The following is a 26,284-nucleotide window of genomic DNA, read 5'->3' as shown; positions in this document are numbered from 1 at the left end:
CTCGCTCGCACGCACTCTCGCTCGCACGCACTCTCGCTCGCACGCACGCACGCACTCTCGCTCGCACGCACTCTCGCTCGCTCGCACGCACACACTCTCTCTCGCACGCACGCACGTACTCTCTCTCGCACGCTCGCACGCACTCTCTCTCGCACGCACGCACGTACTCACTGTCACTCACTCACTTTGGGGTACGCTTCCCATTCCAAAGGTTGGCATGTGTTCTGACTCCTTTTGGGATGGGCTATATCATTGTCAGCTGTGCTATTTTGTGTTTCTCTGTCCTCTGGACCTTCGCTGTCCTCTGGACCTTCCCTGGGCTGTATGGCAATGGTTGATATTACCACTGGGCCTTCGGACAGTAGCGTTGGCTTGCGTGTATACAAAGCCCTGCTGGGACAAGGATTGAAATACTGTGCTCAGTCCTGAACTTTGGAAGGATGTCGAAAAAGGAGTGCTGTCTATATTTGGCAGAATTTGACCCACCTCTAAGGGCTGAATTACGAGAAAAAGTGATACAAACTGTGGTTGAATTCCTGGAATTTGGCAGGGTTGAAGATTGATTTGTTCCAAGTTTTTAAGCTGCCTTATGGAGGAGTTGTTGAGAAAGTGTTTCTGCTTCTGGAAGTCTGGGACTGGGAAGCACAGTCTAAAAGTTAGAGCTAGATCTTTTAAGCAATGAAGTAGGAAATGTTCCTGCATACACAGGGTAATAGATATTTAGAAGAGTCTTCCACAAATGGAAATTTATGCCATATCAATTTCAAGCTTTGGATTGATAAGTTTTTATTATTAAAACGCAACAAGGGATATTGATCAAAGCTGGGCTTATGCACATAGGTTGCAGATCAGCCGTGATTTGATTGAATTTGGGACCTGAATGACCACCATCGGTTGGTGTAAATTCCACACTATGTGCTCGTGATCTACTGCAGTATGGATTCTGAGAGGAACGAGGACCATGTTGAGTCTCATAAAATAAATGATGTGATCACAAAAAGACCTCCATCGGTGTTAGCTGAAAGAAACATTCTGGTAAAAAAGCTAGATTTCCACCAAAATGTCTTTGATAAGTTGTGAGAAGAGAAGGACAACAGTGTTGCCACATGTTGACCAAAGCTTTTGATGAGCCACAGACTGAGAACAAAAACGTTTATAAAGCTTGTGTTCAGAAATAGAGTATGAAGTATACAGGAGATTTGTCTTTTTGTCTCTGTGACTAAGGTAAACAATCCACAAAGGTTATCTGTGTGCATGTTGTAGATTTTGTCCTTTCTTCATGGGAAAGTCCATGTCCACGAGCTAAGTACAGAGAGAGACCCATGTTACTAGGGTGGCAGAGCGGTTTGAGAAGTCTAGCTGGTTATGGTCTTGGAAGATAGTCCTCACAACAGTGGTGGGATCTAAAATGATCAATGATTTGAAGTAGAAACTTGGCAGATACTTGAAGGAAATTAACATATATATGGATACAGGGTTTAGGTGTGGGAATGAGACTGAATGGATTGCTGTAATGTAATCCAGCATGGACTTGATGGCCCGAATGGCCTCCTTCTGTGCTATAAGTAACTATATCGTGGCTCAGGTTTCACTGAAAATAGGCTGTTTACAAGACTGAGCTCATTTCATAAATTGCACAATGATGTCGGAGATACACTGAGATAATGAACACGCTGAGGTCTCAAACTGGCACAGTTGACCCTGGGCTGAACTTGAGAACAACGCAAGAGGCAACAGGGTGTATCTCTCGAACTGAAATCTGAAAATGCTGTTTGTTAAAATGCCAACGCCATTGTGTAAACAAGCTCCTGTGATGTGGCTTCTTTAGTTCTTCAAGGCATCATTGAGAATTACGCTGCTGCATCAAAAAATAAACACAGCAGGGCTGGAGAACTCGTTCAGCTGGGGAGGATGGAACAGAGGGGGCCCCACCCTGTCTTTACAGGGCCTGCAGTTCTATGGGCCCCACTGTCACGCTGAAACATGAGTCCATCAGGCTGACAACTGAACTCTTGTTGCAACAAGTGGCTTTAGTTTTTTTGTCACTGGATCTAGTTATTTGCTACCTGGTGAGCCACAGTACCTGCATGTGTGGAACTCCAGTTCATTAAAATATTACAGAATGCACAATACATGTAACACATCTCATAACCACACATAACCTTTCTGATGAAGGGTCTAGGCCCGAAATGTCAGCTTTCCTGCTCCTCTGATGCTGCTTGGCCTACTGTGTTCATCCAGCTCTACACCTTGTTATCTCATAACCACACTCGGCAATATGCTGAGCAGCTTGCACTTAATGCCAGAATTGGACTTGCAGCATGAATTTCTGTTTCTGAAACAATCAAAGGTGCTTTCCTTTCTATTGTCCTATTGCCCAAGCTGTTACATAATTACCCAAATTGATGGGCATTCAGGTACCCACTCGCCATATTTGCATTGCCCTCTCTAACAATTCACTCAGAGACAGAGAAAAGCCAATCTGTCTCTGCCAGTGTTCAATCTCTCACCTGGGGGATATCATGTATTGTGTGTTCAATTGAAATAGTGAGTATTGGAAACTCACCAAATGACAAAATATTGGTAGTGTCTGACCCTTCACTAATGGGGTGCAGGTACACAGTTGCTTGAAGGTCGACTCACCGGTAGACAGTGTTGTGAAGAATGAATTTGGTACGCTTCCCTTTTCTGGTCAGTGCATTGAGTTTATGAGTCGGGACGTCATGTTGCGGCTGTACAGGACATTGGTTAGGCCACTTTTAGAATACTGGTCTTCCTGCTAAAGGTAATATGTTGTTAAACTTGAAAGAGTGTAGAAAATATTTACAAGGATGCTGCCAGGGTTGTAGGGTTTGATCTGTGGGTAGAGGCTGAATAGGCTGGGGTTATTTTACCTGGAGCATTGGAGGCTGAGGGGTGATCCTATAGGGGTTTATAAAATCATGAGGGACGTGGATAGGGTGAATAGTCAAGGTCTTTTCCCCAGGGTGGGGGAGTCCAAAACTAGAGGGCATAGGTTTAAGGTGAGAGGGGAAGGATTTGAAAGAGACTGAAGGAGCAACTTTTTCACACAGAGGGTGGTGCGTGTATGGAATGAGCTGCCAGAGAAAGTGGTGGAGGCTGGTACAGTTACAACATTTAAAAGGCACCTGGATGGGTATAGAAGTAAGAGAGTTTAGAGGGATATGGGCCAAATGCCTGTAACTGGGAGAGGATCAATTTAGAATATTTAGTCAGCATGAACTAGTGGAAATGAAGGGTCTGTTTCTGTGCTGTATAACTTTATAATACCTGGTGCCACCATCGTTATTGTCAAGTTGAAGGACATTGTGAAGGATGGCTTTCTATCTTCTCAGTAAAATGTGTTGCGGAGCTGACTCATTTCAATCATAGGAGGTGCAACACTCTAACATTAAAATTCTCCACATGCCCAGATAACATGTCTTGCCTTTGTCTCACTTCCAGGGTTGGCTAAATCAAAAGAAATAGACCAGCAGGAACAAAATGGACCCTCATCACCTGTAAGTATCCAAAAGTCTGTGAATGTGCTTGAATTCAATCTCACACTTCTTCACCAGGACATTGGCTTTCTCAGTTCAACCTAACAGTCACAAATTTCTAGGACTGTGACCAGAAATACGTGTTTTGCAGATTTCACCCTTGTTTGGTGAGAATCCCACACAAAGTTGTTTTCACAGAGATACAGAAGGTTTCCAGGACTGGTTCCTCCAATCCCAGTTCATTAGCTAGCACAGCAGAAAGATTTTTGCTTGTTGACCGTTAGTTAAAAGAAAAATACGTACCAATTACACAGCACAAAAAATTACCATCGTCTTTGTAATCCTTTAGGAAAAATCCACCAACTTAAACCTGAATCTAAAACTTTGCAAGAAAACTTAAAACTAGTGAAAACCATGGATCATCGTGGGGTTACAAGACATACAAGAGGAGATGTTTAATCTTTGTTGCATATTCGTCAACTTGTCAGTAGAATTGATGAAAATGATGAGGGACGTGTACCTATTCAGTGTATATTTTGGAAACCACGTAAAATTTGTGCCTGTCACCTTCCTACTTCAAATTTTTCTTTTTTTTTTTCCTATTCATTTGTGGGATGTGGGCATTGCTGGCTGGCCAGCATTTCTTGCCCATCCCTAGTTGTCCTTGAGAAGGTGGTGATGAGCTGCCTTCCTGAACCGCTGCAGTCCTCCTGCTGTCCAGGATTCCCCTTGAAGTTGACCTTCAAACCACACTTTACACCTCCATTGAAGTCTATCATAGAGTCATACAACATGGAAATAGATTCTTCAGTCTAAGCAGTCCATGCCAAACATAATTCCAAAGTCAACTAGTCCCACCTGCCTGCTCCTGGCCCTTATCCTCCAGACCTTTCCTGTTCATGTACTTATCCACATGTCTTTTAAACATTGTAATTTTACCCACATCCACCACTCCTCAGGAAGGTCATTCCACACGCAAATCCCCCTCTGTGTAAAAAATTGCCTATTATGTCTTTTTTAAATCTTTCTCCTCTCACCTTAAAAACGTGCCCTCAAGTCTTGAAATTCCCCATCTGAGGGAAAAAGACAACTGTCATCAACTCTATCTATACCTCTCATTATTTTATAAACTTCTTTCAGGTCGCCTCTCAATTTGCTATGCTCCAGTGTTCTGTGTTGCTATGTTTCAGCCTATCCAACCTTTCCTTATAACTCCAACCTTCCATACCCAGCAACACTTTGGTAAATCTCTTCTGAACCCTCTCCAGTTTAATAATATCCTTCCTATAAGTGGGCGACCAGAACTGGAAATGGTACTCCAGAAGAGGCCTCACCAATGTCATGTAGAACCTCAATATGACTTCCCAACTCCTATACTCAAAGGACTGAGCAATGAAGGCAAGCGTGCCAAATACCTTTTTAACCATCCTGTTTATATGTAACGCAAACTCCAAAGAATTAGGTACCTTAACCCCTAAGTCCCTCTGTTCTACAACACTACCCAAGACCCTACCATTGACTGTATAAGCCCTACCCTTGTTTGTTACACCAAAATGCAATAGCTCACATTTATACAGATTGAATTCAATCTGCGGTTTTTCAGCACATTGACCCATTTCATCAAGATCCCTCTGTAATCTTAGAAAACCTTTATTCACTGTCTACTGTGCCATCAATATTGATATTACTAAACATGCCTTCTGTATTCTCATCCTAATCATTTGTATAAATGATTAACAAAAGAGGACCCAGAACTGATCCTTTTCGTTTTCACTCTGTTCAAGACGAGCAAGTGGTCAAAGATAAAATGGAAAAGGAATGAAAAACTCAGTAAGAAGAGTCATAAATGCTACCATTTGAGAATATGTCGTGAAGATTAGGTAACATTAGCTTTTTTCCACGTTGACCATGAAATTAAACAATTAATTTGATTCATCCTGGTCATTGAGGGCCAGGAATGTGTCTATTCCAGAACATTGAAGGGTGGGGAGGAGTGATGAAAAGTTTTACTCTGTTTCATTCATATGTATACTTATCAAACTACATGTGCCAGTAGACATGGCTGTCCTGGTTGACACGAATTCACTACTGAGTTATCATCACTCTGATTAGCCCTGACTGATTCTCCGAACCCACAAAGTTCAAGCAGAATGAACCTGAGTTGAAAATTTCAGTTGGACCGCCAGCCTTGAGTGCATTCCCACAGGGTTGTGTGGTTTCAGCGTTGTGATAAATTCCACTGGGAATTTCTGGTTTTCCCTTCGGCTGAGGACCTTGCTCCAATATTCCCCTCTGTTGTGGTTTCCTACATTTTGTGGATCTGATGCAGCTTTGGTTAAAGTCCGAAAAGTGACAGAAGTGTCCTTTCACCCAGATGACTAGATTTTGTTGGTGTTTTCAACAGGTACCAAGCATTGTGATGGAATCTGTAGCCTATGCAGCTCTATAGATTGACAGCATTTTATTTTGTGGTTTTGTTTTGTTCATTCTAAGAAGTGGGCCCTGATTTAAAATCTCCAAACCCTTTTGGTCTGGACAACAACTAAGTTCTAAGTGAACACTGGAGGAAATACAGCTGAAACACAGACACTGCAACGCCCAAGGAGCATGTGAATACAGCTCCCACACAATACTCACATCAATGAGCCTTCCAAGCCTCGTTGACATGGATGGTGTGAAGAATATTTTCTAATTCTAATTCTTTGTAGCAGATTGACTTTTAAAGGGGCTGTGGCTCATTAGTCAGTGGAAGAGTCCAAATAAATAAAGCTTTTAATAGTTGTTGGAAATTCAGACCAAGGTTCATGGCAAACCTCACTGAAGAATGGGCAGAAATTGGAAGTGTTTCACCAGGCACAACAAAGGGGTTTTTATCATTTTTTTTTTTTTGTTGGAATGCAGAACGTTGTTTCATTACGTTTGTCGAAGACGGTTTCAATGTGAAAACTGGAGACAAGTTTTGAGGTTCTCCAATTTTTATACAAGTCTTCTTGACTGATGCACAAATTGACCAGAAACAAAACATCTTATGTTTTCCAACAATTTACAATCCAAAATGTGCTCCTTGCATTTTTTTTTGTGGCAGGGGGTCTGAAATGCCATATCTGAATATATTGATGATGAATTGAGAAACAGTGCAGCAATTGAGAACTGACTTTTATTCTGTATTTTTTGGGAGTGCAGTGGGCAGGTCATGTTTGCAGTGGAACAGCTGAAATAAACACTGGCACAAGTCCTTGCAGAATGTTGAGTGAGATCAATGCAGAAGGGAGGTAAACAAGGTTCAGCATTTAATGGGACAAAACACCTTTTGTTTCCTTGCTGGTTCCTGAACTATGTGGCAGAATTAGATGAGCCACAAAGCCATCTCTTGTGCTGTGGTGTCTTGTAATATTCCACAGTGAAGAGAATTGGTGCAAGGATTTCTTTGGCCCTGACTCTGGCCTAAAGTGACAGAAAAAAAAACCTAGTGGGACAGTATGTATCTGTACAGTGTGGAAGCAGGCCATTCAGCCCATCAAGTCCACACCAACCCTCCAAAGAGCATCCCTCCTTGACCTACCCCCCTACCCTATCACTGTAACCCCGCATTGCCCATGGCTAATCCCTCTAGCCTGCACATCCCTGGACACGGGGAGAATGTGCAAACGCCACATGGACAGTCACTGAGGGTGGAATCGAACCCAGGTCCCTGGCGCTGTGAGACAACGGTGTTAACCACCAAGCTACTGTGCCATCCTACACTCAGTTCCACTTGAAGTTTTAATTCAGATATTTTATGACAGTGCAATGTGGTGCAACCTGCTCTCCTACTTAAATTGAAACGGGTGCTTGCATCTGACTGCTTTCCCTTTTATCAGCAAACCTAAGAGCATGTACACAGTCGGTGAGTATGCCGCTGTGTGCAGGTTGCCCCACCTTGCTTGAACGGTTAGTTGGCTCAAGCACAGGAATGGCAGATGAGCACTGGATTATCTTTGTGCAGAAGGAGATTACACAGGTTGCACAGAAACTGCTTTAATCCAGAACAAGGGTGCCTACAGAACAGACCTCGAATGGTGATGCCGTCTGGCTTCTCTCTCCAGCAGACAAAGACTGAAAGGATCATTTTGGGCAGCAGAAACTTACATTTCTTTGTTGTCAGCTGATTTCCCTGTTTGTTTGATTTTCTGAAAAGTCCTTTGATCATAAAGGAGATAGATTTTCAGGGCTTCATCGAGTTGAGCAAGACGGTCAAAGATTTGTGAGCAGTCCTGAGTACCATTACTGTTCAGCATCATACAAATCAGCACCATTTCGATATACTTTGCCCACCAATATTTGAAATCTTCATTATTTTCGTTAAAAGCAGGCATCCTAAAGGTTGGCTAATTCAGGTGCCACATAGCTAGCCCATTCCTCATGACCTCTGTCTCCAAACCATCCCTCCCACCTACACTCCTACCATTGGCATAGGAAAGCTAAAATGGATCAACATTTGATAGATTGTATCAAGCCAATAACATTTAACCAGCTCCAGTAGTTTAAAATGAATCATTTTTGAACTTTATTGGCATTCTGAATAACAATTATTCCATGTCCACTAACTTTTAGGGAAGGAAATCTACCGTCCTTAGACGGTCTGACCTACACATGACTCCAGTTAACTGGAGTTAGCTGTCCTTTGAAATGGCCCCAGAAAGAAATTCCATTGAAGGGGCAATTTAGGGATAAGCTGCAATGCCAGTGACATAGCGTGGAAGAGAACGGCACAGTGACTCAGTGGTTAGCACTGCTGCCTCACAGTGCCCAGGACCCCGGGTTCAATTCCAGCCTCTGGCAACTGCCTGTGTGGAATTTCTTCCTGTGCTTGTGTGGGATTCTTCTGGGTGCTCCAGTTTCTTCCCACAGCCCAACGATGTGCAGGGTAGGTGGATTGACCCGTGCTAAATTGCCCCATATCGTCCAGGGATGTGCCGGCTTGGTGAGTTAGCCGTGGGAACATGCAAGGTTACAGGGATATAGGGTAGAGGGGTGGGATGCTCTTCAAGTCAGTGTGGACTTGATAGGCCGAATGGACTGTTTCACACAGTAGGGTTTCAATGATTGAAGAATAAGGTGTAAGAAATGCCACTTTTATCCTGGATTCCTTGCAACAGAGTTCTGGATGCAATTTGAGGAGACTCCAGGCAAGTCCTGGGAGAGTTCACAAACCAACCAATTGACTGACTGCTTGTTTCTTTCCTGTCTTGTGTCTTTCATGTTGATGAAGAGGGGCATTGAGGTGCCCAAGTAACAAGTGTTTATCTTCTCTTTCAGCAAATTCCAGCCCCTGGGGTGTTCAGCACTGAAAGTATCCTCTCGTTTAAAGCACTTCTGAGTGAGATGGAAGGTTCAGTGGGCAATGAGCTGAACAACATCCAGGCAGACAAGACCGCTGTCCTGAGTTTAATCAAAGAAGAGGTGATAGCTCTGATTTCTTTGGCTTTGATAATAAACCATTGGCATCCATTGGGTTAGTGACTGGTCCACAACGAGAAGCAAATGATGTTTTTGTGGGATATCTTGAGAGTTCCTCACAGCAGATCTGGGCTTTTGAGGGGAATTTGATGGTTTTGGAGCCTGACCACGTTCTGACTCTAGTGGGTAATGGCTGATCTCCACAGCCTAACCAAACAGTGAAAAATTACCAGTTACGCCGTCTCTTCACTTAATTCTGGGAAGTTTGTTGTGGGGGTTTGGGGGGAAGATCCTCCCTTGCTAAGATCCTAGGTGTTTAAAATAAGTTTCAGTTCAATCCTACTGGTCTCAAATCAAGTATAAATATCCCTACTATGAGACGGATAAAAAAATTCCTTGTTCCTGATACCTATCCAGTTACTTACTGTAAAGTGGAAATGGTGTTTCATCTGTTTGTATTGAATGTCAGTCACTCAACATCTTGGAACTTTCTTGCCTTTCGTTCAGTGTTGCTCGGTCAAAGTTCTGGAGTTGCCTCCCTACCAGCACTGTGGGTGTCCTTACACTCCCTCGGACTGTAGCAGTTCAAGAAGGCAGCTCACCATCACCTTCCCAAGGCAAGTAGAGATGGGCAATAAATGTAGGTCCAGCCAGCGACGACGACATCCCAAAAACAGGTTGTTTTTTTTTAACAAGTCGGCAGTCGATACCGTCTGATGAAATTGTTACTCGTGCCTTAGTTCCCTCTATCTTTGACTACCCATGTACACTGTGGGCTGACCTTCCACCTTCTGTTCACTGAAGCTTCCCCAAACCTCTGACTGCACCAGACTCTCACGGAGGCCCCGTTCACCCATCACCTCTGAACTTCATCAACTCCTTGTTTGGTAATGCAGACAGGAATTCTCATCCCTGTTTTCAGACGGCACCGTCAATTTTGCTGCCCTGTCTTCACATGCTCTGAGCTTTCCATTCTTCTTTGTAATCTCCTGCATATCCCAGTGACACACCTTCAGTTGCCAAGGCCCTAAGGCTCTCCATCTCCCTCCCTCCTCCTTCAGGATGCTTTTTAAAGCATTGCAGTTTTCCCAATATTTTGTTCATCTGAATTATCAGCAATCTGTGGTGTCAAATTTAGTTTGCTCCTGTGAAATGATAGCAACGTTTTACTCTATTGAAAGTGTGACTTAAATCACACGTTTTTAGATGTGCCAAAAGCAGTAACAGACCATCTGGCATATCATCCAGTTGTCTTTTGTGAACTGCTGCCTTTCTTCTGTTTTTCTCTAGCCCTCAGCTGCCCTCTCCTGGTAACTCCATTCCTGTCCATTTCCACATAGGCAGGGCAGTCTGGTACACAAGCCACTGGAACACTGCATTCTAACCAGTATGTGCATTAGGGTCCTAGGCCTGTTGCAATGTTTGAGTGAAGCCCAAGACGAGCTGGAGGAAGAGCACCATGTTTTCCACTGAGGCACTTTTTCTAGCTTCAGGACTCAACATAGAATTTAACAAATTCTGATCACCCAGTCATAGGGAAGATATTATTAAGTTGGAGAAGTTTCAGAAAAGATTTGCCAGGATGTTGCTGGGATTGGAGGATTTCAGTTTTGGGGAGAGGCTGAATAGGCGAGGACTTCTTTCATTGGAGCAGAGGAGGTTAAGGAATGACATTATAGAGTTTTTTTAAATCATAAGGTGAATGGCAGGTGTCTTTTCTCTCGGATGGGGGAGCAAGACTAAGGGGCACATTTTTAAGGTCAGAGGAGAAAGATTTAAAAAAGACATGGGGGTATTTTTTTTACACAAAGAATGGATCATATGTGGAATGAATTTCCAGAGGAAATGGTGGATGTCGCTACAGTTTAAACGTTTAAAAGTCATTTAGATAACTACATGAATAAAAAATGTTTGCTGGGATACAGACCAAGCGCAAGCAGGTGGGACTAGTTTAGTTTGAGATTATGGTCAGCATGGACTGGTTGGACTGAAGGATTTGTTTCCATGCTGTGTGACTTTGTAACTTCAGACTGTGAACATGGTCCTCGATTTTGACAGTTTCTGTCTCTGGTTTCCATGTTTTGTGTTTCTTTGTCTTTCTTTCAGTCAGAGCTGACCTTCACTGTGCTGCTAATGCTGCTCCAGATCTATGCTTTGTCCCGTTCCTTTTGTTGTTGGTCGCCTGTGATCGCTAATATCCCTCACCTTCTGACCTTCCCTCTGTCCTTTCTTTCAAAAGTTGAAAACCCACTGCTTTTCCATGTGCGTTCAATTCTGAAGAAGAATCTCGCATCAGACTCAAAACGTGAACTCTATTTCTCTGCTTTGGAGATGCTGCCAGACCTGCTCAGTTTCTCCACCACTTTGTCTTTTTATTTCAGAAGTCCTGTATTCGCAGTTTTATGGTACAATGCGTAAGGACAGAGTGCCTTCTGAAATTCAGGGTGCATTGAGGGAGGGAATCTGGAGGCAGCAGGTGGTGAAAGGTGGTACAAGGTTTAGGCTTGACACATTTCTGAGGTGGTTAAATGGAGATGAGGAACTGAGGGACATTGGAAATCGCTGTTGTGAAGCTGCTTCCTGTGGCACAGTGCTCAATCACCAAGTAATCTGTAATAGGTATGCATGACACATCGCTTTTTTTTTTACAGATTGCAGCTAAGGAAGCAGAGGCAAATGAATGGAAGCAAAAATATGAAGACAGTCGACAGGAAGTCATTGAAATGAGGTAAAACATGAAATGTTGAAAACAGTTGGTTCATTCCATGACAAAATGAAAATCCAATTGACTTTAAGTTTTCTTCTTAACAGTTGAGATGCACAGTTTTCTTCAGTGTCCTATCTTTTGGGTACTTCCATGTGAACTTAGTTCTAAATAAAAAGCACTCAGTTTGAAAGAGAGGCTGGTTTGGGACCATTTTCATTTATTTGCAGAGACCTGTTTGACACTGACTTCTATGGGTGGTGTCTGCAGTTGGTGGAATCAGAAGTTGAATGGTCTGTCTGGATCAGTTAACATGGATACAGGAGCAGTAGAAAACCTTAATTGTACCTGGTAATTGCAAGGTAGATGTGTTTATCTCAGTTCAACACATCTGGCTCAAGTGCAAATTCTACATTGGTAGAAATCCTCAATCTGTCAGAACCCTGAACATTGAATCAAATAAACAAATAAACAAATGGCTGGTGACAATCTTGGGCAAAATCTGAGAACATGAGCACCTCCGTGACATCATCACAATGTTGTTCTAGGATCCTAAAGCCCTTACACGAAACATACAACAATCATTCGCAATTGAAAAGCTGATATCAGCAATGGTCAACTCATACTGACTGAATTAGTGTAAAAACTGATCTGGTTTGCCAATGCCCTTTAAGGATGGCAATCTGCAATCCTTATTCATTCTGAGTTCATTGTGACTGCAAACCCACAGCTGTGTGACTAACTATGAACTGCCTTCTGAAATGGGATGGTTATGTAGACATATTCCAAAATAACTCACATCACCATCTTGTTTAGGGCAATTGCAGCAAAACTTGTGTGACATGAATGACACATGTGAAATGGGAGTCACATTTGATTTCAGGTTATAGTGTGGGGCTGCATCTGCCTATTGCTTTTTATCATTACTTCTTATTGTGAAACAAGATTCTGTTTTTTCCTGTCTTCAGTGTCTTGGGTAGTTTCAGCAAATCAAATGCCCTGGCTACCAGATACAGCTTCTGACTATCTCCTTCATTCTGACAAAGCCGCTGTGACCTGTATGTAGTTGATTTAACACACATTTCCTTAGCTGTGTTGGACTGATGACCCTCATTTCCCAAGGGAAATATCCAGCTCGCATGAATAGTTCTTGTTTCCAAGTGACATGTGGGGGAGAACCTCTGATATTGTCATTAAGTTCCATGTTCATCACATGCAGAGTACATGTATTTCATTATGATTCGTGAATCATGGCTTTGCAAACAAGTACTTCTCCACACTTGTAAATGGGTCAAACTTCAGAACTATAGGTCAATAAAGAGAGAGAGAGAGACCCTAATGATCATACAAATGCTGAAAAGTGACAGGGCAAATTGATGAGATGGCCAAACAATGAATTTGGCTTTTCTTGGGTTTATGCGTTGTGGAACTGAATATAACAGACTGGACATGGTTGTAGAAATGTATAAATCACTTGTTAGGCCTCAGCTGGGGATTTGTGTGTTGTTGAGGACACCACGTCTTGGGTAAGATGTCAAGATCTTGGAAAAGGTGCAGCAGGGGAAGTTAGCCAGTGTGTGACTACAGATGCGGATCTTCAGTGATCAAAGTGTTTGAATTGTTTGGCAAATGGGAAAGACTAAAGGGTGACGCCTTTTGTGGTTTCAAGATGATGGAACATTGCCTCTAGCATGGAGTCAGTAACCAGAGGTCCTCGATTTCCCCCTACATGGTCTTTGGAGTCTCAAATACTCTTCCTGAAAAACTGATTTCATGAACAATTTCAAAGGAGTTGGGTAGGTACTTGAAGATGAGCAATGTCCAAGACTATGGAACAAAAGCAGGGACCCGGAACTGAGCATGGCTATTTGAAAGAGAAATTACAGGTACAATGGGGTAAATGGCCAAGGTCTGTGCTGTAGCTTCCGAGAAGCTGATTATTTTTCAGAAAAAAAACCATGTCCTTTCCTGTCATTTGAGGTTTACACCATGATCACCATTCTACCTTGGATTGATACCTTAAACAACTAGGCCATAGCAAAGTACCTACTTTGGATGCATTTCAGATTTTTTATTTCTTTCACACGTGGTTTCCTCACAGGTTTGTTGATGGGCTTTGGTACAGCTAGATTTCAGGATTTCTGAGGCAAGGATGTATAGTTGCCGAGCACCACTGTTTGTGGAGTTTCTCCTTTTGAGATGCTGTGGGCTACTTGGCACTGTTCTGATGCTAGAAGATGCGATAACATTTCAGCAGATGATCACTGGGCTGTGTGATTCCATGTGACCAAACAAGAAACAGAACCTCCATTGATTTTTCAAGCAAGTGAGTATATTCATCCCATGCTTTTCACTGGAGAGCATGATTTGGTTGTTAGAATGTAGTCACAGCAATATTGATAATAAGGTGAATGGCAGCTGTGTTTTCCCTGGAGTTATGATGGGGAATGGCTGAACCCCTCTAATAATTAAACTAAAACACAAGCCCCAATCTGTTATGACAGGAGTAGGGGGTTCTCCTCTAATAATTACCCCTGAAACACCCAGAGAAGTTTGTCTTTCCCCACATAATCTGTTAAAAGAGTGGTTAAAAGAAGGAAAATCCCTGATCTCCACTTTACCAGTAAAAAGAAACAATTTCAATATTTAACCCAACAATGAAGAAATTAACAAAATTACCAACAAACCGACAATTTCCCCCTAGACTATGAACTACTTTCTCACTGGTCTAAATTCTACTGGAATGCTGTTCAAATAAAAACAAGTCCCACTAATGTAAACTTAATTAATAAGAAGCAATAAACTATAACTTAATCTCTCCAAATTGGCACAGACTGTCTTCTGGAATATTCTGTCTTCTCCGCTCTCTTCACAAACATCTTTCTTCTGTTAATTCTGCTGTCAGGGATGTATTATCTCTATAATTTCTTCAATGACGACTTTGAGCTAAAATACCATGCTACCTTTGATTAATTAGATGGGCTTTCTCTGAGAAGTGAATGGTGCTAACTGTGGCAGTTGTCTCTCTCTTTCAGATGGCACTTGGCTCTCCCTGATTTTCCAGATGACCTCGTCTTTCATCTCCTTAATGACATAATCAGATTCTTATATGATTGGCTTCAGGTTATCAACACCATCAGAATTGAATTGGCTTTCTGTATCTCGGTGCTTTGTTTAAATTATTTGGTTGAGTTCAAACTCATTGTCACAACGTCAAAACAAGACTGCTGTTTTGCCTGCCACCTGTAAGGCATTTTTGATACACTTCTTTCACTTTTTGAGGCTCTCTGTACGGGCAACTTCAGCTGCTGCTCACAGACACAGGATTTTTTTTTTTTAAATTTCTAAAAGTACAGAAAAAACACAAATTCTCTTAAAGGAACCACACATTTCAGCTTCCTGCTTTCCACTTCATGATTACTCTACCAACTTCATAACACTAGGGTGGGGGATTTCAAGACTAGGGGCATATTTTTAAGGAGAAAAGAGAAAGATTTTAAAATGTTATGAGGGGCAAATTTTTTTACACAGAGGGTGGTTTATATATGGGTTGAACTTGCAGAGGAAGTGGCTTCAGTAACAAAGTTTAAAAGGCATTTAAATACGTACATCAATGGGAATGATTTGAAGGGATATGGGTCAAGCACAGGCAGGTGACACTAGTTTAGTTTGGGATTATGGTCGGCATGTAATGGTTGGACTGAAGGGTCTGTTTCCATGCTGTATGACTCTATGACTATGATTTTACATGATTAATGGATCATTTCTAGTGTACCTCTTCAGTTGTCCTGCCATTCATAGAATGTTTTCTCCTTGTTCGAGTAGAAAATACTACATCAGAACTGTTTGTAGTCGACTCATTTGGCCAGGGTAATCTAGAGAGCCCATCATCGATCCCACACAATACTAAATTGTCTAATTGAGAGCTGATAGCAAAACACCCACCTCTGCATACGGTTCACGGTGAGCAAAGATATCCTGTGTGAGGCCCAAATATTGTGGTCTGTTCGTGTGTAAATTCCAGGCCATAGTTACTGGTTGGATCATCTCATGCCAAAAATGATTCCTGGAGCTTCTTTCGTTATCTGTGTATAGTTAATTTCTGCTTTATTTACTGTATTCATGGGAAAACTATTGGCGTGTCTTCACCATTCAGTAATATGTGAGAAAGACTGCTGTCACTCCAAAATATCCGATGATATCATCATGTCTTAAGATGGGACTGTTAAACTGACAGTGCACCATGCTTACCAAATACATTACACACAAAGTTTGCTGGGAAGATCTGGAACTTGCCTTTCCAATCTTGTGTTTGTCTTGTGGCATTCCACAGATGTTACAAATGAAAGAAAAACTGAATAAGCCCAGCATTAAAATGTACAGTTGTGAAATACCTTATACAGCTGTTGTATTTGATATGGACCCAGTGGTTTGTGAAACTTGCTGTTATGTAGCCTGAAGATTTTTTTTAAAGATTTGCTAAAATAATTTTGATGTTCTGAAGTATTAACAACAATCATCTCTTTTTTTCAGAAATTGTTATTTACTTCATGGTTTTAAGGCTTATTGAGGTTTTTCATCTGAAGAAATATTTTGAGTGACTTGATTGTGACATAGTGTGATTTTTAAAAAAATCTTAGAATTCCTACAGTGTGGAAGCAGGCCATTTAGCCCATCGAGTCCACAATGACCATCCAAAGATATCCCACCCAGACCCGCACCCTATACCCTATCCCTGTAACCATGCATTTCCCAGGGCTAACCTACACATCCTTGGACACTATGGGCAATTTAGCATGGCCAATCCTCCTAACCTGCAAGTCTTTGCTCCAGTCTCCTTCTACAGTCCAATCCTGAGGAAACCCACACAGACACGGGGAGAATGTCTGTCTATGTGGAGTTTGCACAGTTGCCCGAGGGTGGAATTGAACCGAAGCGTTGAAGCAGCAGTGCTAACCACAGAGCCACTGTGCTGCCCTAAAATAGAAATTTTCCTATTTAGTGTTCCTATTTCTGATTCAGTTTGTGAAATATATCTGACAGAAAAAAGAACAAAAGTGAGAATTGTTCTATCCCAAACTCATTGTCTTTGACAACAAATCTCAACCAACTGCTAGAATTTTAAGCAGAGCTCATCACTCCGAAATGGCCAACATGCACTTAAAGCATATTTACAACACATTTGGCCTCAACTAACAAAAGAAATATTGACAGACTTTTAAGATCAGTGTTGTAAAAGGTACTTTCTAATTAGGAAATCAATCAACTAATTCTTTGTTCCATTTTTCTACAGAAAGATTGTTGCAGAGTATGAAAAAACCATTGCACAGATGATTGGTACGTATTCGATTTCTTAGTTTGATTGAATTAGACTGACACGGGTGACACGGTGGCTCAGTGGATAGCACTGCTGCCTGACAGCACCAGGGACACGGGTTCAATTCCAGCCTCGGGCAAGTGTCTGTGTGGAGTTTGCACATTCTCCCCATATCTGCGTGGGTTCTCTCCCACCGTCTAAAGATGTGTGGGTTAGGTGGACTAGCTATGCTAAATTGCTGATAGTGTCCAGTCTGGGAAATGCAGGGATAGGATAGGGGGTGGGTCTGGGTGAGACGCTATTCAGAGGGTTAGTGTGGACTTGATGGGGTGAATGGCCTACTTCCACACTGTAGGGATTCTATGCTTCTATGACATTTTATGACCTTAATTAACTCCATCCATTTTAAGGGTTCTGCAATGAAAAGAATGTCGTATTGCTGTACTTATTCTGCCTTCATGGGAAGGAATTAATGCCACTCACTAGCCTTGCTGTAACATTATGCCTCTCTCTTAATAGCCATTTAATATATGTCCTGATGCTCAAGTTCTTCTTTGATCACTGAGTGGATCAGGAAGGGAATTGTGATGGTTTCTTTTGGTAATTTCCCATTGTAATTGAAGGTGTGATAAAGAACTGAGCTCCTTTTGGTTTTCTGTGGAGGCGTCACCACTGACCGATAGGACACGTGTCTCCTTTCCAGATAAAAGCTTTAAACTTAATTCTCAGGTTCCAAAGCAATTTTCGCTGCCTTGCAAATCATTGGTTGATCAGTGGAAATCACTTATCCTCCTGGAGATATGTGCTTTGACTGGCCATGTGCAATGAGAATTGCACTTGTGGAACGCATGTTGGCTTCTTGGGTTTATTGTCTTCAATTTTTTATTTTAAAGTAGAAACTGTTGACCCATGAAGCACACCATAAATCTGTTCTTGCATTTACTGTTCTTTAATGGGCGGAGGTAAACCAACCTATCTCTCAGGATTAGGAACTAGAACTTTGTCTGCAGTAATGGTGCCACGCAGCTACTTAGTGGAATGCCCTCCTGTTCCATGCAGTGCCTGGAATTTGGATTTGATGCTTGCACTGTAAATAAATATCAGGTACTGATCAGGTACAGCTCATTTTAGCACCACCTCCCAAGATACGTTTCTACCCCCAAGTTTTTAAACTCGTGTACTTATCAATTACAGTCTTCTCTGTCGCCATTCAGTTGTTATTCTTATTCCCACAGAAGATGAGCAAAAGAACAAAATGGCTTCTCAGACATCCATTCAACAGCTAATTACGGAAAAGGACCAGGCTTTGGCAGATCTTAATTCAGTGGAGAGGTCTTTATCAGATCTTTTCAGGAGATACGAGAACATGAAAAGTGTACTAGAAGGATTCAAAAAGGTGCACATCGCTTTTATATTTCTTAAGTCATATGTTAAAAGATGTTAAAAGAACTCCCAATGGGGATATTGGAAGAAAATACACTTTTCTATGACCTTTTGCATAAAAACAAACTTATTTTCTGTCTTCTGTCTGAAAGAATGAAGAAGTATTGAAGAAATGCGCCCAAGATTATTTGGCTAGGGTCAAACAAGAGGAGCAAAGATACCAAGCTCTTAAACTCCATGCTGAAGAAAAACTAGACAAGTAAGTCTGTCAGATTGCTGTAGAGTACATAATGACCTGAGATTTTTGTCATCAAGGTTCAAGTAATCATGTTAGCTTGCAGGCCTGGCTGACCATGCTTGGAAATACAACTTCAAGAAATGTGCCCCAAATGCTACATAAAGGCATCATTTGAACCAAATAAACACTAGAGCCAAAGGAGGATAGGAGGGGAAATTTTAAGCTGAGCCAAAGAAGTGGGGTGATGGTGGGGAGAAAGGATCTGAAAGAGGTGGAGAGGATGAGTTAGACGGCATGGAGCCTAGACAGCTAATGGAACAGCCAACAATGAAAGGTTAAAAGGATAAACGACCTGGAGACCAGCTGTGTTTGGATAGTTGGAACAAGGACATGTGCGCTGGCTGATCAGGACCCACTATTGGATAGGACATCGGTGGCAGAGCTGTCCAGCATAAATAAAAATAGAAGGTGCTGGAGAAGCTCAGCAGGTGTGGTCACATTTGTGGAGAGAGTCTATCTTTTGAGTCCAATTCTGAGAGAGAGAGAGAGGACCAAGGAGTTGAGATTCAGCTTGAAGTCACCGAGGATGAAGAGTCATTGAGACATGTTAACATGTTAACAGAGATAAACTTCTTTCATTTCTAAAATTGAAAAGTGAATCCAACCCCAAGCACATTTGAATTTGAAATCGAAGTGTTTTTCTCTCCCCTGGTTACCAAGGTACAAGAGAAATGACTTGTGAAATCACTTAAGCTAGCCACCAATAGGTCTAAGCCCATAACCTTTACAGTGAGCAGATACACTCAGATCTAAACAGTTGGAACAGTGTTCCACCCAGGACTAAATAACTCTTGAGTCTTTTCCAATCACTTATGAGTGTTTTCATTCTTACTGATATCCTTCAATCTTTCATTCTGTTGCTCACCGCCACTTAGTTTTTTTACATATTTGATGCTGACACATCAGAATGAAAGTTGAGCTTTATTAGTTGTCTGTTTCACTTGAGGTAAAACTGCTTGTAAAGGCAAGATATTTTTGTCGTGATTGTAATGTAGTCAGCCAAGTTGGAGCTCATAGAATCTGAATTCCCTGACTGGGGCTGTTAATCTGGTCCAATCAGGGAGCCCTGGCTGACATATAAAAAGGGACTCTGAGAGCTGACTCTGTATGAAGCAGTACTGTAGTCACGGACTATTCCTGTGTAAATCAAGGGTGACTTGGTAATGGGATGCTGGCCTCTGAAGAAGATACTTGCAAATTGAAATAACTCCACAATGATCTGTGTGACCAGGACCTCTGGGTCTGAAGTGTGTGGCTTTCCCATTTTGTGCTCGCTTCTGGAACAAGTGACTTCACTCCACGAAGGTTGGAGTTTGATCTGCTCATTCATCCAAAGTGGCAAAATCTCTAACCCTCGGGTCAGGACTTGCTATCCAACCCTCCCACAGACACTGGGCTTAGCCGACTAACACACTGAAGGATGGGAATTTGCAGACCAAGCACATTATTCCCATTACGATTGGAATCCATCTTCTCTTAAGCACCAAATTCACTCTTAGTCTGGGAAGCTGTAGCCTAAAAAGAAGACCTGTAAATGTGTAGAGCAGGTATTCTCAACCCTTGTGTGTGTGAAGCCCATCTCTCTTGTTAGAAAGATTGCACAAGATAATTCACCCCATTCGCCTTCCTCCCATAACACAAGTATTATACCACAAGTTAGTTTCACAGTTAAATATATTTCTTACGATTTCTGTTTTATTTAATGTGGAACTTGTTGGTGTTGCTGAGCAACAAGTTTCTTTATTTCCTTATTCAACATGTGGGGAGTAAATTGGAAGCTACTAATTATCGTGGTCTTGTGGAATGGCCCTTGGAACGTAATTTGTTTGTGCCAAATCAGTTCAGTCAGGCTTGTAAATGCACCTTCCCAGAACCCATCTACAAAAAGTTTAATAAGTGCTTAACTCAAATTCTGAGACTCTTGGTATTAATTGTTAAATTGCGACTAGCAGACCCTGGATCATGAAGAGAACTCGAATGCAGTAGGCGTAGCTTTGCAGCTGTAAATTTAATGCTGTTTCTCCTGTAGTTCCTTTGAAATGTCATTTATTCAAAAGAAAAAACCAAAAGAACTACAGATGCTGTAAATCAGCAACAAAACAGAAGTTGTTGGAAAAGCTCACCAGGTCTGGCAGCATCTGTGAAGAGAAATCAGATTTAATGTTTCGGGTCCGGTGACCCATCCTCAGAACTCAAATCTCAACAAGTTCTAAGGAAGATTCACCAGACCCGAAATGTTAACTCTGATTTCTCTTAACAGATGCTGCCAGACCCGCTGGGCTTTTTCAGCAACTTCTGTTTTTGTTTCTGATATTTATTCAGCCTGCTTTCCATTATTTCATAACTTGACATCAAATTTTAAGAATAGCAGAAGTTGCAAATGATACGACAACAAAGAGTTTGCTGGTGTTGTGGTTCCCTCAAACCAATGAGTGTTAGTCATTTTCAGAAGTTCTATTCATTCCCAAATATACGATTAGGTGCTTCCCATGCAGTTAGGTCACACGTTTTACTGTTGCCTCTCGTCCTGTCCAGGACTTGTCAGTGTTCCTGTCTGTTGGGGTCGACACAGCATTCAGGACTGGGTCAGCAGTTAGTACAACATTTCTACATCAATCATGTCATATTTGATTGACAGATTGCATCATCCTCTCACTATTCTCAGTTGGTAGGGTGGGGTAAGTTGCATTTGTTCTGCTGATAGTTTAGATTGTGGCTGTGCGGGCTGTTCTATGAGATACAGCCATCGCAGGCATCTATATTGTCCACTTCCAACAGGCTCTGTACTCCTCAATTCTTTATTGTTTCGGGATTTCCACCACAATATAATCAAGGACACAAAGGGCATTGATATCAGTTGCTCCTAAGTTGAAGTTCTGGCAGAGGTCACTGCTACATGTAGAACTCTTGGAACAGTGGCACAGATCTCTGTTTACAAATGGCGGATACAAAGGAATTAAAATCAGTCTGCATGAATTTGTTGTTGTGAGGGCTCACGGTAGAGATCTTGCATGCTCCAGCGCTGTTTCGCAGCCCAGTCTGTTCAGTAACTCCCGTGACCAATTTGCAGGGCCAATGAGGAGATCGCTCAAGTGCGTGCTAAGGCCAATGCAGAAGGAGCAGCCCTGCAAGCCAGCTTGCGAAAGGAACAAATGAAAGTGGATTCCATGGAAAGGACAATTCAGCAGAAGGTAAAGCGAATGAGAGTTTGACGGTCACAGCACCAAAGCACAATTGTATAGTAACCCTTCCCAGAGTGGGGTTCAGGATCCCAGGTTGGGAGCATAAGCTGAAATTTTAAGGTTGCAAACTCCGAGGGAGCAGTGTCCACTGGGGAACTCTGGCAGTGTCGGACTAACTGTGCTTCTGCTCAAACAGGCATGTCCTCACACTCTGAAATCTCTCCTCCCCTTTTGCACCCTCTTCACTGAATTTTCACTGAGGTGGGGGGTCACAAAATTTTTAAGCCTTGATTCGAGATTAAAGTTGGAAAAATTGGGGAGCATGGTCTCGCTCAGAAGGCGGGAAGCATCTGTATGCCTGTGTCCACCTAGGCATGATGTGAGTGACAGGTCCCAAAGAAGGAACAGTAAGGTCCACTCAGCTTCCCTGCTCCAACTGATAACGCTGTCAGCTGTAATGTGTGTAATTTCGAGGAGAGATTGAAGACACTTTATTTATTTTCTTGCCATAGCACTTCCGAAAGCTGCTGATTATTGTCTGTTGGATATTAATAAATTCCTGGCATCTTACTCGGTAGGCACCAACTGAATATTTGCAGGCTGCATGCTCACCTAAGCTGTAGCTAGAATCAAAGCCAAGATTGTGAAGTTTTACTTTGCCATATTCACAAGTGATGAGACCATTTTATGGTGGTCTCTGCATTCACTGGTTAATCATAGACGACATGATTGGAACAGGAAATGTCCAGGCACGTGACTTTGTGTCACTCCAGCAGGACAGTTTACCCACTTCCAGATGAAAATGAATGGCAAGGTACAGACCGAGAAGTATTAACAGCTTACCTAGTTTCCAACAGGTTGCCAAAAGAAAAATAATTTCTTTCTTCATTCACAGAACCAAGAGATAGAGGAACTGACCAAGATTTGTGATGAGCTGATTGCCAAACTAGGGAAAACTGAGTGAAGGCTGCAAACCCAAAAATGGACATTGCACGACAAAGCTTCCTGCAGATCTTCGTTCCTAGAGCACGCTGCCTTACTTAGAAATAATATCCAATTCTAATGCATTTTGTCCCTGAAGTGGCAACACCCAGTAGTCTGCACAGCACATGTGGATCCGTCTTCATGCACTGTTTACCGCACAAACAGAAAAAGTTGCCAAAATATTCCCAGGGTTGTAGGCACCCATTTTCTCTGACATGTAATTTGCTTTGCTAACACGTCATCCTCATCTTTGTCATCCAGTGGCATTTAAAACGGCAACTAAATATACAATGCTTAAAGGTGCCATCCAGTTACTTTGTGTAATTATGGTGCCAGCCTTTTATCTTCAGTTACGCTTCCTGCAACTTGCTTCAACCGATGGTAAACCCAGACTGAGAGACCTTCTTCAATGTAATGTTTCATTGTCACAGTTCTCAAGGTTCATTTTTCTGAAATGAGTGCTTTGACAGTCAGTGCCATTTTTTTTTTTGTTTGAGTTCTTGCCTGCAGCAAAATCTCTCAAATGCTGTTTTGAATAGAAGTAGCAAACCCACTGAGTTGCTTGTGTCTTCCACCCCAGTCATTGCCATAGCCTTTGGACAATGCACTGGCTTCCCATGTAAAATGAGGATACTAATTAATCAGCGCTCTTGGTGCCAACAATGTATTTTTTTCTTCAAAGCAGTATTGGTTTTATGGAAGTCATCTTTAACAAGTACTTGCAGTAAGCATTGCTTCTATTATTGAATATTTTGTGTGGGCATGCAGACTCAAGGGGGAAACTGAGGAGACCACTTTTGATTTGGGTGTCTCATTCACGTCATCACCACCAGAGCCTCACCAGAACTGGTGAAGGACTGTGGAAAAACTTTATCCTTAGATTAAATCCAAGCTTTTCTTCTCCAGGCCTGCTAGCCTTGAGGATTCAATTACAACAGACCAGGGTCCAGACCTCAGCATTTTAGGTATGAAACCACCAAGTGACGGGCCACTGGTGGGGAAAAAAAACTGATCTAGATTGTACTTTGTCTTTTGTGCAGCTGTGAAGTGGGACAGTGTTCTTGAAGAGGGGACACTGGTGCACCCTAAAGTATCTAATTTCCGAGTTGAAGTGAAGAAACTTTTTTTTTCCTCTCGGGATGCTCACCATTTTGATGCTCAGGAGTTTTGCAAACCTGGGTTTGAGGTTTTGAGATGTTGGCATGCACCAGTGTTGCACACTGACCCTTCTTAAGAATGGCTTCTGTAAGGCAAACAGCTTTTCCTCACACGAGACCACACAACACATAAATGTATTCACGTTTCCGGCAGGTGCTGTACACTCAATCATATAATGGGATTTTGAACGCACAAAACTCTCTGTACACTGAACAATATTTGTTTACTGCTAGTTAGAGAATGTCATTGCCCTGAAACTGGCTGATAAAAAGTGCATATAACTTAAATTCTTGGTCTGGAGTCTTGTGTTTTTCCCTCCGTATCCTGTCTTTTTCAACAATGGCATAAAATGACACACAGCTGCATACTGACTGTAGAGTCACACCTGCTGGTTGAAGTCTGCATTTCAGTGACAGATATTGTTCTGCCTGCATTAATAATTTTTTCTGGTCTTGTGGTTGTGCCAGTGGAAATATGCTTATGGTGATTCCTTTTTGTGTGTCGTTTCCACTTGTGACTTGTCTGAGTAACTTGCACCAGCTCTGACATTCCTCTGTTATTTCTCCAACATTTTGCCTTGGCCATTTTAAGCTGCTTTTCACTTGGGAGAAAAACCCTTCACCTGCATAGTTTTTATACACAGATATATTTGTCTTTTTATATGTTATGGTTCAATGAAGATTTTTAAAGTTGTAACTACAAAAAAACGAAGATTATAAAATTTTAATTCCATGTACTAATATATTTTTTCCATTGTCATTGCCTGAATAAAAATGGTGAGTTTCACTTGCTTGAGTTCCATGTTCTGATTTCTTCCTGTTGCATGATACAGCAAAGGTAAGGACATGTTAAATATATACTGGTTTGGTTCAGAGGATGTGAGTGTTGCTTGCTTGATGAGCATTAATTGCTCATTGCTCATCGTTCAAGAGATAGTGATGATGAGCTGCCATCTTGAACTGCTGTATTAATAGTGGAGTAGGGACATGATGACACTGCAGTGTGAGAGGGTATTCCAGGATTCTGACCCACAACAGTGAAGGGGTGATGATTTGGAGGGAAATTTGCAGGTGTTGATGTTTCCATACGTCCACCCTCATCCTTCCAGGTGCTAGAGGTCATGGATTCGTAAGGTGCTGTCGAAGGAGGCTTCGGGACTTACTGCAGTGCATCATGTAGATGGTACACATTGCTGCCACTATGCATCAGTGGTGCATGGGGTGTGCATCAAGTGGACTGCTTGATCCTGATGATGCAAACACTTTATGTTGAATTGGTCACAGATTTGTCTTGATATTATTTGTTACCATACAAGTGAAGAAATGAACTCAATTCTGCTTCATGATTTCAGGAACATGCTTGCACCAATCGGCTTGTTCAGACCAGTAGAAGAATAGGGGTGATTTTGTGGCAGCGTTCAACAGATGAGGTGCAAAGCTCTGAAATGCGAGAGGCCTCCAAGTGAAAATAGGAAGTGCTGAAACTATACACCATCTCCATCATTGACCTTAACTTGTGAATACACTGTTTCTCAAAGGCAACATGACCTGGTTAAGTGATAGCATTGAAACATATTACCAAAGCAAAAATGACTTATTTGCAACCAAGCACGCTACCAAAAGGCTGGACGAAAGGTAGTTTTGGTTTAAACTTGTTGGGACAACAGTGTCTGGCAGATTGGTAAACAAGCTATGCCCTTGGGTCTTGAGTCTTCCATCAGCACTCGTTATACACGTGGACCGAATGGAGGACCGAATTTAACCGAGAGAAAAGAGCAAGTGGAAATGAATGTGCATTGAAAAAGTTCCTGTACATAACTGAAGAAAGAAAAACCCTCAACTTAGTTGTACATCATTTTCAGTCTCTTCAAATGTGTCGTGTTACTTGATCAATGAGTGACCTTAGAGTTCAGGCGCCCAAAGGTAGCCGCAACCATACACGATTTAATTGTACATCCAGTTTGAAAGGATAACAACTGGGTTGAAGGATTTACATCTAAGTGAGGGCAACTATGTAGGCATGGAAGCTGAACTAGCTGAAATGAACTGGCTTAGTCGCCTAGCAGGGTAGACAGCAGGGACACGGAGCAGATGTTTAAGGGTATATTTCAGAATGAGTACGTTCCTACTGTATGGAAACCCACCATCTGTGGTTGACGGAGGTATTTTGGGAAATCTTCAAACTTGCAGTAAAATTTGAGGTTCAACAGAGGGTGGCGACGATGCTGATTGGTGGTTGGGGCGACGATTTGTCTCAATGCAGTCACCACTACCAAACCAGGGTCGAGAGAGGAAGTGTTGTCAAGGGATGGTTAGACCC

At 42.1% G+C, this 26,284-nt stretch overlaps 1 protein-coding gene across 5 annotated transcripts in view; it reads left to right on the top strand.

Annotated features, from left to right (window-relative positions):
- Positions 1-24,751, top strand: part of tacc1 (transforming, acidic coiled-coil containing protein 1) — a 140,781-nt gene extending 116,030 nt beyond the window's left edge. For all 5 annotated transcript variants that reach the window (XM_048618626.1, XM_048618623.1, XM_048618625.1 and 2 more), the window contains 8 exons: positions 3,466-3,521; positions 8,799-8,942; positions 11,591-11,667; positions 16,937-16,980; positions 18,196-18,356; positions 18,496-18,602; positions 21,712-21,832; positions 22,719-24,751. In XM_048618626.1, the coding sequence (XP_048474583.1) occupies positions 3,466-3,521; positions 8,799-8,942; positions 11,591-11,667; positions 16,937-16,980; positions 18,196-18,356; positions 18,496-18,602; positions 21,712-21,832; positions 22,719-22,787 (779 nt within the window). In that variant the 3' untranslated portion in view covers positions 22,788-24,751. The remainder of the gene's footprint in view (positions 1-3,465; positions 3,522-8,798; positions 8,943-11,590; positions 11,668-16,936; positions 16,981-18,195; positions 18,357-18,495; positions 18,603-21,711; positions 21,833-22,718) is intronic.
- The last annotated feature ends 1,533 nt before the right edge of the window (positions 24,752-26,284 follow it).

This window comes from Rhincodon typus, chromosome 40, assembly GCF_021869965.1.
Source record: "Rhincodon typus isolate 14 chromosome 40, sRhiTyp1.1, whole genome shotgun sequence".
NCBI lineage: Eukaryota > Metazoa > Chordata > Chondrichthyes > Orectolobiformes > Rhincodontidae > Rhincodon > Rhincodon typus.
The sequence above is the reverse complement of the archived record's forward strand: the minus strand, read 5'-3'. Positions and strand labels throughout refer to the sequence as shown.